The 15,384-nt window shown below is 39.6% G+C and overlaps 1 protein-coding gene across 1 annotated transcript in view; it reads right to left on the bottom strand.

Annotated features, from left to right (window-relative positions):
- The window catches only part of pdhx (pyruvate dehydrogenase complex component X), a 77,815-nt gene that overhangs the window by 20,571 nt on the left and 41,860 nt on the right, over positions 1-15,384 (bottom strand). Inside the window, exons 6-7 of the mRNA XM_088934707.1 lie at positions 12,193-12,361; positions 6,986-7,133 (exon numbers count right to left, since the gene is read on the bottom strand). Of these exons, the coding sequence (XP_088790833.1) occupies positions 6,986-7,133; positions 12,193-12,361 (317 nt within the window). The remainder of the gene's footprint in view (positions 1-6,985; positions 7,134-12,192; positions 12,362-15,384) is intronic.

Genomic DNA, 15,384 nt, shown 5'->3' with positions numbered 1-15,384 from the left:
TGGTGGGTAGTGACATCACTGCTTGCTGAAACACAGCCTGCTATTGACATGACCCAGATCCAAATCAGCACTTTCTCTTCCATAGGGCTCGACCTGCACTCTGAACATATTGGTTTTCTTCTCATTGCATTGCTAAATATTCGTGACACCAAAAATTACTAATAAACATTCTTTAGTGTATTTTTGTTTCTGTGAAAGAACATTTTCAGCTACTGTATACAGAGTACCAGCACTTACCAAAATATTAGGAATCACCTGTCAAACAAAACAGATTGCTTTTGGCAGACAACGCATGATTGGCTTGCAGAGTCTGTGACAGGCTTCACCTTCCCAGGCCAGAACAAAGCTTATATTCTAACACTGGGCACAGAGGAATGTGCAATTCAACGCCATAACCCTTACCTGTCATCACAACCTTAACTAAAGGCAATCATGTCAGAAGACTGGGGTGGGACTGAGAGGCAAATATTACAGCACCTGAGAGAATACTGCACCTCCTGCTCAAGACGTTCTTAGTACTTTCAAAGGTTTAATATTTAAGGGTGAGGGTTCTCACTATTTAAACTGGTTTCAGACGCCAAAGACCAGTTCCAAGGTGATTGTGTGAAATACAAATGTTGCCTTATCGACAAATTAATCTGTAACCTGAAAGAGATTCGGATCTTGAACAAAGAATTAAGTGCATATACATATTAAATCTCACACTCCAATAACCAACTGGAAGCTGCTTGGAGAATGAAGATTCAGGTTTTTATCTTCATGGTTCCTTGTTATATGCCTAAAGGCACATTTTGCCAACACAAGAAAAAACACATACTCATCCTGCAATGGCTGAATAAAGATTATTTTTCTATTATGTTTAGCGTTACACCAGAATGAACACATTAGCAAGAGGAAACAAGAAATGCTATGAAAGACAACAGCATGGTACATCATGCTCCTTTTGCATGCCAGGAGTCTATTGAATCAAGAAGCTCATTAAGCTGAAAGAAACCAGTAAATCAGACCATAATCAGGCATGCTGAAATATTTTATTCCCACACAAACACTGTGCCTCCTAGATTTCTGGTTCCTCTTAATTTCCAAAGACATCCCTTAATTTTGGTTTCTGTCTGATGACACACTGTGTAGCTTTAACCCAGAACTTTATTCAGTTTTATTTAGGTTTATCTATTATTCAGTATAATCCAAGGACTTTGTAACTCTTTTTAACATTGTTTCTGTCATCAGTCATCTAATGACAGAGATGAAAGTACTAATTGCCACTAAACAGTATAAGATCAAAGAAAGTATTTACAGGGGTCTCAGGAAGTTCAAACAGTAAAAGGTACTCATTTGGAGTACATGCACTTCAAATCAGCTCTGAAAGCTAGACTTAATCCTGGCTAGCTGGCAGCCACTGTGATTACTCACAGTTTACTTGTAAACATCTGACTGAACACTGATAGGAGTAGGAGGTAATTTGCATCTTATTGCAGAGTTTGCTGCATCATTCTACCAGCTCATGTTGTCTCTCTGTAAGGCACTGAAAGACATTTCCCATGGTTGAAAAAGGCACTCCCTGTCACAGCTTGTTAGGCAACTTTTCGCAGTACTTTTCCTCCTGTACACACACTCTTTTCCATGTGCAGTACCCTCATTGAGGTTACTTTAGGACACAAGGCGGACGATATCATTTTCACACTCGCCCTCTATGAGCTAACTTCAATACTGAGGACTTCTGAGCCCTTTGCTTATGGAACCCCAGGCTCAAAGTCCTGTACTCCAGACGCACCGCCCTTGCTTAAATACCATAATACCTTGCAACTCTCATACCTCTCGCTCCTTCCATGACTTCTTCTGAGGTCAGTTCCAGGTTCTACAAAACATCATTGCCAATGAGCCCTTTGCTCAAAGTAACCGGGGCTCAGTGAACCCTACTTCTCTTGATCTTTTCTCTTAAAAGTCCCTTTTGAGACTTAGCGGTGTAATATTCTCGACATGGGCATTCCTATTTGGTTAGACCTGCCCTACCGCCTTTATACTATACTTTATCTTGGACATCACGGTTTTACTCGTCTCACTTATAGCCTCTGGTTCACCTCCCTTGTGCCTGGACCTTGCTGCCTTCACACTCAAAGGCCACGGTGACAACCCTCACCACCCCGTCGTCACTGCATGCCTTCAACCCACAACACCCTAATGGGCAACCTGTAGCACCCACACACCCTCCTTAGGGCAGCGCTACCCCTTAGAATCAATCAGAGCCTCGTAGACACAACTCACACGTGGAGTCTTCTGCTGAATAAGTGGCTGTTGCATCCCGAGCCTGCTAGCTCACAGCATACAGCCGTCCACTCTCTCACCGCAGACCGACAGCAGCTGCAAGCCTCCTGTTGCATAAGCGTCTCCCACACAGACGACACCGTGAGATTATTACATGTTGTGAAACCGTCAGCGTCGACACAGATTTGCTCTTTCTCACTCAGCTTCGGCCTGGTCACGCTCCCTGCCATGCCTCCTCTTGAGTTAGGAGGACACATTATACACACACCGCCACCCTGTACACTCTGGATCAGCCAGATCCTCTGCCTGCGCTAGGTCTACTCACTGCACTTCATGCAGGTGTTGCTTCCTATCAGTCCTGAGGTTAGCTCCGGACTGACATCCAGGCTTCTTAGGGAAGTATCCTGTCTGCATACATATATACCGCTTGCCCACTCTTTGAAATCTGCTTACATTTACACATCCCCATATGTATATGTCAGAGTTCAAAACTGGAAAAAGGAAAGGAGAAACTGGGCCTTATCACTGCTGCACTTCCCACTGGACACAATACATCCCGGTATTGTGATGGGGGGCACGACAGGCAGCACCATGCTGCAGAAAGACACAGCATACAGCCACATTCTTCTTAGTGGGACACTTTCTTACAACCATATAATAGACAGGATGTTTAGATGGCACAGTAACCCCCCAAAATCTATAAGAACAGGGGGTCTAATCAACTAATAAAATGGCACAGGATGTATTGCATTATTACATTTTGTTGTTTACAGCATTCAGGTGTTAACTGTAGCGCTGCAGAAGCTGTACACGCCTGCGGTGAGTAGCACAGTCAGCTGCCCTGAGAGCATGACGGCAAGGAAGCCACAGAGAGATTTTTCTCACAGGTGGGGCTCCACATCTCTGCAGTTGGCACAAAAGTAGTATTTTTTCTGTATAACTCCGGTCAATAATTAGTTCAACCAAGAACATGCAGGCTGGACTAAACCTTGAGGCCCTGCGTCAGAGGAATGGATTTGACATTGCACACCGATCGTCATATACCACGGTAGCCATGTTTTTTTCTGAATCATTTTGTCTTACAGGTGGCATGATTACCAGGTATTATATAATGTTTACATCATCTTTGACACATGTCAAATTATTACTTAATGAAATTAATTGTTTTTACAAATGCATACTATACACACTACTGTATGCAGGTCTTAGGGTATCTCAAACAAGTGCTATGAGATAGCATACAACCTTTATACTGTATGTGTCAGTTCTTAAGAATTTTAGCCTAAAGTTGTGGAATCCTGACATTTTTCAACATTTATCTTCTAACAATTAGCCACTACTGTTACTAATACCCCTTATTAAAATACTGTTTCAATTTTATAGGGAGGAATCCCATTGGATGTACATCATTGCTTTTCTCTGCACAGCATATTCAAACTATGAAAAATAAAATGATAAATTTGGCTGTTTTGCCGCCTTCATGAGGAAATCAGATGTGCTTTTCTCTAAAACAACCAGGACTACATCAAGAGAGGCAGTGTAGCAGTGAACAGCACTGAAGTGAGCCCAAGACGAATGGAAGTAGTGCGTTAACGGCACCATTACGGTTCTTTCAAATCGGAAAATTCTGAGACAGTTTTCATCTTGTGAAATTGTTTTCTCAAAGACTGAACAATAAGAATTATATCAAACATAACCCATCCACCCTTTATCAGAAAAACTCTTATTCCTGCTAAGAGTGGAGGCAGCTTGAAACCTATCCTGGAAGCACAGAGCCTAAGGCAGGAACCGTGTGGGCACAAACACACACATGCACACAGTGTGGTTTAGAGCATGTCTGTGAAAGATGGCAGTGATGTTTCTGGTTTTGATTCTGTCCACTACATTGTTTGGTGGATAAGCAACAGAAGTTGCACATCTGCAGAGAATGCGCTGCACTACCTTGCAGATACAGTCTTGTAGGATTCCAATCCATTCCTCTTGCACAATAGGCACACGTCTGTGCCTGTTTACTCCTCCCAGAACTCCAGATGCCACATGTCATCCCAGCTCATCTTGCAAATGTTCAGTGGGGCTGAAGTAGTGCGACATGGGAGTAGTGCATCCATGCCATAACTGTCATATTCTCATCTCGCATTAACGCTGATGTTACACGAACAGCCAGAGGACGTCTGGTGCCACATCAGGATGGGCCCACAGCAGCAAGTGAGGTCACAGGTTTTGGTCAATAGACAGTAGTTCTTTGCAGTCAGGTTGCCATCGTTCACTATAAGTGGAGTTCTGTAGCGACTAGGCGATCACACTCGGACCTCTCCATTGATCTTGGCAAGGTATCGTGACCTGTGGTCTTCTAGATCTTGCCCTATCATTAATAGACTGTGTTCAGCCATCACTCACCTAAGATGGTGAGTGACAATGCCCTGACTTACTATATCCTCTAGACATTGGTCTCTTGATAAGCAGGGCATATTGGTTTTTGGCATATTGGTTTCTTTCTGAGTATTACTTTCTTGATTTTGACAAAGCTTGATATTCAACAGATTTAATCACCTCATCACTTCTGCCCAAACATATTCTCATAAATGAGGTGATAAAAGTGCTCAACAAGTTAAATTGGTCTTGAATGATATAATGCCAAGAAAGCATTATATCATATAATAATGCCAATTTCTTGAGTAACACCAAGAAAGAGGCTCTCCTAAATCCTAAGACAAGGTTCTAAATAGAGGCTGTGTCATTTTCCAGTTTTAAATAGGTGCTCCCCAGAATTGAGCAATGATGAAATTCCAAGCTTTTCAGTCATTTCAAATGAAAAATGGACCACAGCTGTGTTTACGTCAGAGTAAAATCCTGAATAATTTCAGAATCACACCCTTGATGACTGAAGGTTCTTCCTGAATGTTTAAAAAAGGAAATAATTCCATGATAACTACTAACAGTAAAAAGCTTAAACAAATTAATTTGTTATGTCTAATTGGTCCTGCTGTAATTGCACATCACATTGTAAGTGAGGGCCTTACTGTTAATGACACACATTTTGCATTTTGGATCTTTTTTTAAATCACCTAAAAAAGGTTAAAGAAAAACAATAAGTCCCCAGTAACAGCCATTAATTCTAGCGAGGCCTTCTATTTTTAGATTTGCATGTCCATAATGGTCACCTGTTATATTTCACAGTTTTGTTTAAGTTGACCATAACATTGGCAAACTGCATTCTCAATCCACGCTTAAGGTGATGGATATTTATTTTACATATTTATGTTTCAAATTCTACAGCTCAATAAAACCTGTGTATAACTTTAACAAAACTGGAGGATAGGTGCATATTTACTCTCTCCTGATATGCTTTCATAAAAATGGGGGATCCTCACATTTTTATGTGAGGATATGCTAAACGTTTATTTAGCAGGAGGCATTATGCCTCATCATTGTGCTATGTGTCTTTAAAAAAAAAAGTGTAATCTGTTAAGCATTCAGATGTATTGGGTAGTGAACGACTTTCGTTCACTCTTTTTGAACAGTGATCATTTAAAAGGCATTGTCTTGAGTGCATCTAACTGAAAAACAGAAAACAATTAAACAATTCTGTCCCCTTCACCTGTGCTTACAGCTACAATTAACATTGTTAATTTGCATCCTTTATTTAATCACATCACTCTTCTCCAATAATGAAAGAAGTTTGAATACTTTTATTTAAGCTAGCGACTTCAGAAATGATCCACTCTCTTAAAAATTTAAACATTACACACTAATGTAATAAGTAAAAAGGCAGATTGTTTGGTTGAAGAAGCCCTACATAAACGTAGCGAAAAACACCAAATACAGAAACACCAAAGAAAATGGAGAGCATGCATTTTCAATGATAACAATATTGTTGTAAAAACAACAATGCAGTGCACCTGTGGAGCCAAAGATGATGTCAGCCTAGCACACTAAACTGTTTCTTAATGGAGCGAACGGATCCTCATTACAACCAGTTTCACTGCTAATCAATTTGGTTTCCTGGCATATATAGAGCTGAAGTAAAAGTAAATGGCTGGAGGCATATATGAAAACATTTGCCATCACACTGGGAGCACATTGTTAAGAGCTCTGATTTCTGTGCTGGATAGAAGTAATCTTTATGAAGTCTTTAATTCAATAAGCTACCATCTTGTAAATGAACAAGGACAAAATAGCTTCACTGCTTCTGTAACAGTTCTATACATTCTTGAAGTCAAGTGATGACAGGAGTTTGCAAACTGAGTAAAGATTGGGTTTCCAACAAGAGGTGGCTATTCCGCTCGTCTTCCTTATTTAATTACTGATCTCAGTCAGCTTTTTGAAAGATCTCAGGTAACGTTTCAATAATGTGGCTGAGCAGTTTGCTCCAGAATCTCACAACTCTGAAGAAATGAAACCTGTTTTTGGCACACAACTCAAGAGTACCTATTTCTGGTTGTAATGGTTTCGTTTTTAACAAGCTTGCCTCTAAATAGCTTACAAGGTTGACTTTGTCAATACATTTTGGGTTTGCAAAGCTACAATTAATCTCCTTTTATTTAAGAGACTACAGAGGTTAGTTGGCGTGGTCCTTTAACTTCCTTTAGGCATTCCTTTAACATCCTTTTTCTCTGGAGAGGTTGGAGAGCAGCATGGCAACGTGTAAACAATGTTCCGAATGAGATTTTACTAATGCGCTCTGAGTATTAAATTGCCAATATCTATTGCACGGCTTTACCTTTGGCCAGCTGTCTGCGCAACAGCAGCACCGCGCCCACGTCACAGCTGATAGAGGCATAAGCATGAGGGATGGTGGATTTGGACTCCATCAGCCGCTTGGCAATCACACGGCGCACGGTGGAGGCTGGGATCTCAGTGAAAGTGCCCTGTGGAAACAACATTCAGCCCACTTTACAAAACAAATGCCACAGAAGAGATTGGTTTTTAGATGTCAGGTAAGAACACAAATGCAGTAGCCGAGACTAACTTGTTTCTGTTACCTGTCGTCTACATAAGAGAGGGATGAAAAAAGGGCGAGACTTAAAAGCCTCTACAAGAGATCAAATCTCACTCCCCCTTGGCTCTATTGCACATCCACGTCTCAAAGGCCACATAGGGACTACAGCGAAATAGGAACACAAATCTACGCAGCTGTTTGACAGTGTTCTTTGTAAGCTAATTGTGCATTTCAAAAGGCCTACATTATGGCATACTGCCAATTAGTCAAATTATCATCATCGGGGAAGCCTCCTCAGCCCGCAGACATGTCTTTTGGTGAACCTCATAATGTACTGACGCAAACTGACTCTTGCCCAATCCTGTGTGGGGCAAGTACATGACATAAAGTGCTTGTGGAAACACCTACAAGTGACAGCATGCTGTGTTAGCAATTGGGGAAAAAAAGGAAGATGAATTAAAAGTGTTTTCATTCTAGTAATATGATTTACAACTTCAGAATACTGTAATGCATATAGTATTCAGTCATATTCAGTGACCTTTTTAAAAGTACATGGTACAGTAAAAACAAGAAACATGGTACTTCATGAAATTAGATGTTTAAGAATTTCAGGATGTTGGCGTAATGACACAATTATCACAATTATAATTTCTAACGGTGGACACAGACTTCGAAACCAGAATTCAGCTCCAGGTCTCTACGTCTCCAAATACAAAAAGATACAATATGACTATATCAGTTGCTAGTCATTGGTCCTCCTGCAAAATTAAAATAGTACCTGAGAAAACGTTTATTCCTTTTTGTAAAATTGAATTATAATCCACACAATAACAAAACTGAATATTAAGATATTACATTAGCTTGTATACCTGAAGGATATCTTCAAAACGTGATAGTGGTTGGCCAACCAAAGAGCACTGCACTGTAGAATGCCTGGAACCAGATATGTTATTTTATTTTCTGGCAACCAGCAATTTGATACCTTATAATTTGGTACCTGGAATGTTGCAGCAGCTGTATAATTGGCGATACCATTTTGCTCTTACCTGCATTTATGTTACTGAAGCTGGTGCACAATGGGTGAAATATGAGCACACTGAAGGTAGATTTAGTCTTACTGCTGTTTTCAACAAAACAGATAAGAAACTCACCTCAAATGGTACGTATTTGTACATGTATATGAAACGAGCTTCTACATTTCAGCTATTTTCCTTGCTGCTGCTGCTGTCTCGGTACCTATTTCTGAGCCACCGTGAGCTGCTGCCAAACCAAGCTTTATTGGTCATTCTTAATTGCCTTCTGCTGTTGTTAATCACTGCTGCTACTGTCACCGGGAAACTCCTCCATGCCCGATTCCTTCCAAACAACACGCCTCTTACACAGCTCTGAAGTGTTGCTTCATGTGAAAAACATTTTTCAAGTTTTTGCCCTACAGTTAGGGGAATTCCTCACATCAATAGCCTACTAACTATAAAAGTTCCTGGGAAAACAAAAAGAAACTGTGCTTTGTTTACATTGATAATGTAAAACACAATCCGCCCCAGTGTCCTGTTTCTTTTAAACATACAGTAAATACTATACACATTATGCAACAGTATAGGGGTGGAGTTGGTTATATGGGGATTTGGCTATTTTTGACAGTTCTCTGCAGATCCTGCTGTACAGTACAAGACTGGGCCAGTAAATACACAAGAAGTGGACATGGCTGAAGCTTATCACTGCGAGTTCGCAGTACAGTGGACAGCGAAGCAGCCCTCTTCACGAGAGCCCGTGCACAAGAGAGTTAACTGAGCTCTTGCTGAAAGGAAAGGGACACAGCAGTTCTTCTGCTTCAGTAGCCTGTGGCATACAAATCACCACAACTCCGAAAAAGAGCCCAAGGGGGACAAGCAGTGAAAGACAGCTGACCATAAATCCCCTTTGTAGACTGTTAGGCAACATTGATCTTTTCTGGGATTATACTGAAGATGCAGGGTCCAAAAATGAAAAACATGCCTCATTAAACTGTGCAAAGGTTCGTTAATCAGTGGCTGCACACTGATGGAAACCTCAGATTCTCTGGGCATCTGAGGAGGCAAATAATAGAAGTAGAACCAACAGCACAAAATCAAACATAAAATATTCAAGGAAGCAAAAAAAAAAAACAAGGAACACAAAGATTCCTAAAAAAAACCCAAAGTCTCCTAGGGAGACTCTTTTAGGTTTTCTCCAGTATATTGGGCCTCATGAAGTTACTCTGGGAATATTTCACACCACACTTCCTGCTGTGTTTTACCTTTAAGGTTCCAGACAAGACTACTGCTCATGCTGGAGATTCACATATGACTGGAAATCACACAGCTGGAAAGCCTGTCGTTTCACATGCACAGCAAAAAGTCCACAGCATACGCAAAACATGAAACATCAGAGCTCAACTAGGAGCTCCGATTAGAATATTGAAAAGTAGAAAATGTTTCAAACAATATTTACAGCTCTCGCTGGATTTGAAAACACCCTGTCTCAGAAAACCCCCTGGATCTTAAGACTCCTTCAGAAGAATCACTGGATTAGACTTTTCTAAAAATGGAATAGAAAACATGTAGTTAATATACACACTAACAAAAGCATTACTATTAGATCACTTATAGTAATACTTATTAATACTTATTAGTACACCAGATGGGATCTGGGAAATCCCATCATTCCAGGTTCAGCATTGCACATGGGAAAAGAGCAGCTCTTACAAACCTGTCCTGAAATAGGCAACCCTCCCTGCTCACACTCAGACCTGCTGGATTGGTATAGTAACATTCGAACACCAAGTCAAGAAGGGCAACTTTAACAAGCTGTGAAATTACACGCCTGTAGGAGTACCACTTTTTCCTCTCCTTTTTTTATGAAGAGAGTGTAGTTCAATATTATTCTCCAGTGCCCTCTGTACTACAGAGCAATACAGCAGAGCAGTTTCAAATGTGTAAACCATGCAGACCTCATGCTGAGCAACCTGTCAAAATTAATATTTCACATCACATTCACAGATATGTGCCTTCACTTTACAGGAATCACAAACTATCTACTTTGCTGTGCAGAAATTCTGCTTCCTTAAAGAATTTCTCAGATTATAGCCATGTCATTCATATTTTGTTTTTAAGTAGATACATTCTTAATAATAACACTTATGCTTAAACTTCAGTAGCGCTCACTATAGAAGGTGACACCACGCTCTGTTTTCTCAGCCTAGCCTTTGTATTTACGACCGGTTGAATATTCATTCTTTATTATGGTCCTAGGGTAAAGCATCAGAAACACCCTGTCATCATGTGTGTTTACCTGCCTCTTAGGCTAGGTAAACTCACAAGTAAGCAAACATTTCTAAAGATACCCACTGTTTTACGCTTTCTGAGTAAGGGCTTGGGTAGTGCAATCAAGAAGTGTTTCTGAGGTCATAAGAACTCTAAGAAAACAGGATGAAGCCTGTTTTGTACAGCTGGGTGCTGTTGACCACTAATCACAAAACCATGTACAATCAAATACTTATTAAGGGACCTTTATCATTTGAGCACAGAGAGACAGCAATGTCACAACCATAAGCAGAGTTTGAAGAGCCAAGGCAGATTGAGCAACAGAAAAATTCTCTGTCTTCACCATTGCAGTCATCACATTAATAAGCACACAAACAGTACTTTGTGCTGTCTTTATGTTGAACAAATCGATTGAGCAACTAACTTTGCTTTATATACAACCACAATTTTGTCTAAAATGTCTTTACACTTAAGTGAGAGTTTTCCTGTGAAAACAACAGGCTGGCCCTGCTAAAAATAATGCAGCAGACAAACCAAGTAAACTGTTTTTTATATGCCAAAGAATTAGGTAGCATACTGTAGAGAATTACAGAACAGTCAAGCACAGCTTTTATTGTTTTTTTATGTAGTTTATGCATGGTTTATTGGACTTTTATTGTATTTTCATAGTACGCGTCGTTAAAAATCCCCTTTTTCTGACCCCTGTTCTAGACAATTTGTTGAAGTAATAAAAATGATTCACAAATGTTAGGTTATATAGTGAAAAATATGGAACTTAATGCACTAGCAAGACCTCATTTAGAATCATGTGCATAATGTAGGTCACCATGTTACAAAAACATACCGTAGTTCTGTTCTGGATTTCCCTTTCTTCATTCACTAGCTTAAGGGAATGTTCTACATTGACAGCCTACAAGAGCTGAACATTTTAAGTCTAAATCACAAAAGACTACGAGGGGACCTGATCCAAGTATTCCAAGTTCCCAAAAGCACTGACAAAGTGAACCATGAGCCAGAGGAGGCAAGTGGAAAATAGGTGCAAATGCATTTAAATCCAAGAACAGGAGGCAATGCGTTACCAGCAGCGTTGTGGGAATACGGAACAAGCTATTTATCCAGTATCTGTCCAACTGATTCCCGGCCTTTCTTCAAAGAACTACTGGATGTGGATGCTGGATGTTTGGACTGACATGCTACTGTCAAACAGTCTGAATGGCATCCTCTTATTTGTAACCATTCTTATGTTCTTATGTCATTCAGTCCAAATAAATTAATACGCATCTTCAATATCATCCAATCCAATTAAACTAATCCAATAACATTAAAATGGGGCAAAGCAATGTATTACTGCTTGATGGTCATCTTGAAACAGGTATCTTGGTGTTTTTGAGAGACTGGATTTAATACAGTTAATCAGATAAAAACAATAATAGTTTTGCATCAGTAATCATTCATTACAGAGACCTAAAATTTCTTAAAATATAGAAGAGGACCAACTTTGATCAACACGTGTAGCATCCGCTTGGGCAACTGGGTTTTCCTTAGAGGTTTCCCATCCCAGTACTGACCAGACCCAGTCTTGCTTATCTTCAGAAATCTGACCAAATTACAAAATGTGAACCAGTCTTTTAAAGAATGAGTGTGTGAGTATCCACAGCACCACATAATAGCCTAATTTCATTTAGGAACGGAGGTACAGATACTCACAGGAGTACCGGGTTTTCCAGGAATGGAGACTGGAGGATCGGAAGGCCGAACTGAACCCTTCATGGGTGATACCACGGGAGATGGCTGAGGAGGTACCGGAGAAACTGGAAGTGCTCTGGAAGCCACCTGCTCCCTGGATTCCATCTTCTTCAGCAGGTTCAAAGCATCTCTGTGGAGGGAGAAGAGAAAGAAAGTTAGCAAAGGGTCTCTTCAGCTTCCCTTTACTTCCGGAGGATAAAGGAAAATGTAAGTTTGAAGCCAAGCAGGTTTGGTCAGATGCTCAAAAAAGGTGGAAGTCACTCAAAGCCCACCTCACTTTTGGTTGAAATCCAAATCGATTGTCTTATTAAAACATATCAATCTTTCGGTTTTGGTGATGAATAGCTGCTGAGGATATACCATTGCCTTAAAATTAAGAGAAATATGAAATATGGGCATGTTCCACTTAAAGCTGAAACATTTTAAAAGTGTGCATGATATTTTCCGGGTTGAGAACTACTCAAAAAAACCTCTTGAAAATATTTACTGACTCCCAACAAAAGCTAGTACAATCCACTCTGGGTGTAAGAAGGGAGAACTGAACAGGCACAACTATGACTACTGGTGTTTGCTATGAGATTGAAACATTTTAAGCATTTCAATGGCTGTACTATGGTTGAGAGTATAGTTGATGCAGTTTTATCAGCACCAGTACACAGGAATCAAAAAGAAGAGTGTCAATGGAGGAAAACCTGGCCATAGATGATAAACTTGCTGATATTAATCAGAAAAAAAAATGTATACTCCTTGAGTGGCCCAAAGTCCTGATTTGAATTCTATTGAGAATCTGTGGAAAGACTTGAGAACGGCTATCCATTAGCGATCCCCAAGCAATATGAGAGAGTCTAAGCAACATGCCAGGAAGCATTGACAAGAATCACACCAAGCTGGTTGGTAAAAATTGGGTAGAGACCAAAAAGACTTGCAGCTTAATTACTTAATTACTTCCTAAGGTGCTTCCACAAGATACTGGGTTTTACAGGTCTGAATGATTATGCAATGAACATATCTCAGTTTCTTCATTTTGGTTAAAGCAACTTGTCATACCGTTTCTGAGGAACCTCAAAATGACTCTTGGAATAGGTATGGTGTCTGTCCCTATAACCAGGGATGATCCACTTCCCCCTTTTTATAACCACTGAAAATATTTTTAAACTGTATTTAAATGGCATTTATTCACATCCTACAAACCACCGATCTGCGAAACATATGAGACATGGATATGGTCTAAAAAGGTGCACAAAGTATCTCTTTAATCTTCATATAATCTGACTCAGTGTACAAATTCTAAATTTTGCCTGTGAAGAAAAAACACCTGACCAATTTTAAAACTATTTGTTAGAAAATACTGTACACAGAAATTAAACTCATTTTACTATCAGCATATTTTCAGGTGAAAATCTTTGAAAGAACAGAACTCAGGGAAAAGCAACAACTCTAATAAAAAATCCTTTACATTTCAAACATTTTGAGCCAATGTAGTTTTGCAATTAGAATATACATGAAAGCTTTTAATTATAATTAATTCATCTTAAATGCTATGGGCCTTTTCTACACAACCATTCAATTATAGTGACTACATGGATAGAAGTGAAACAGCCTTCCACTCAGGACATGAATTCTCCACACCAACACCAGCCCATCAGTCTATGACTTGCTGCACTTAAAAGATACAACTACAGACAACATTCATGCATCACAGTAACTGTTTTCTAAGGAACAATTCATTGTATATTAGCTAGGAGGTGCATCAATTGTTAGTTGCCTAATGTCCAGATGTGCTTCAACAAGCACAGGTCTAGAGAGAAACAACCCAGTAAGTGTTAGAGGTCCCAATAATCCACTTTATGCTAAAGATGTGAAACACATGTAACTTACTGCTCAATTAAGCAAGCAGGATGCTACATTGAGGTCCTTAATGGCTGACACCATCTGTTCAAAATTAATTCTAAATTGTTAATTCGACAAATCAGCTGACCAACTAATTTCAATTAAATTGTTCCAGGTCTCTGGAAATTGATTATGAAATGCTTGCCTATAAAACCTACTGGGCTGAGGCTCCAGGACCAGATTTGGAGATGCCTAGTGAAGTCTACAGGATGGGAGCAGACAAACCTTGGGGTTTTTCATTTCATTCCAAGGCTGTGTGCCAGCAAATCATTAATTATCAATGTGATGTCCAAATAAGCATTTTAGGATTAGTTTATTGCAGGATTCAAATCCTTGTAATGGCATGGAATGGAAGAGAAAAGATCGTCTTCTGCTCCTGTTGAAGCTCCAGTGCTTATTCCAACACTTTCTACATGCTGTCTTCTGAATTCTCGCAGGCATGCCTTAATTTTCATGATAATGCTTGAAAGCTATTATAGCAAAGCTAAAACACTCAGTCTTTTAAATTGCTTTAAAATATGTGCTTTTAAATTCACCAGTGTTATCAGGAAAAAAACAAGCAATCTTAGTACAATGGGGCTTTATGTGTTACAGTGAAACTATGTTGCAGAGCATTTTTTAAAGAATATAAACCAGGGTTTCCCAATACTGGTCCTGAGGACCCAAACACTTTCTGGTTTTTATTCCAACTGAGCACTTAATTGAATGAATAATGAATGTCTGATCTGAACCACAGAAAGAAAAAAACAAATGTCCTGCAAAATACATACCATGATTAAAAGACTTATTCTTATAAAAACAACATTCTTAGTACTGAACTGTTATGACCAAATCTATGAATGGTAATTCGACACAAATGTCTTGCGAATATGAAAAGTCAAATCTTAAAGTGTCACTTTTGCTGAGTTACAATTCAGCTTCCCATTGCAGAGTTAAAATGTTTAAAATGACCAATGATTAATACGGTGACTACGGTTGAGTGCAAAAGAATGTATTCTTCTATGGAAGAATCCAAGTTATTGAACATGCATGTGCCCATCTTTTGGACACATGATAGGACCAAGGACCTCTTGTCAGTGACAGCACAGAGCAATTATTATGTACTCCAACACCTAGTCTTGGTGCAGTATTACATAAAAAAAGAGCCTGCAAAAATGACTCACAATATAGCGAGTCCTTGGACAGAAAAATGCCTTTCAAAAATGCACCCTAGAATTCTGTTGCAGAAATTTCAGAAATCTGGCAGCTCAACGTGTCCAGATT

Source organism: Atractosteus spatula, chromosome 16, assembly GCF_055471065.1.
Source record: "Atractosteus spatula isolate fAtrSpa1 chromosome 16, fAtrSpa1.hap1, whole genome shotgun sequence".
Classification (NCBI taxonomy): domain Eukaryota; kingdom Metazoa; phylum Chordata; class Actinopteri; order Semionotiformes; family Lepisosteidae; genus Atractosteus; species Atractosteus spatula.
The sequence above is the reverse complement of the archived record's forward strand: the minus strand, read 5'-3'. Positions and strand labels throughout refer to the sequence as shown.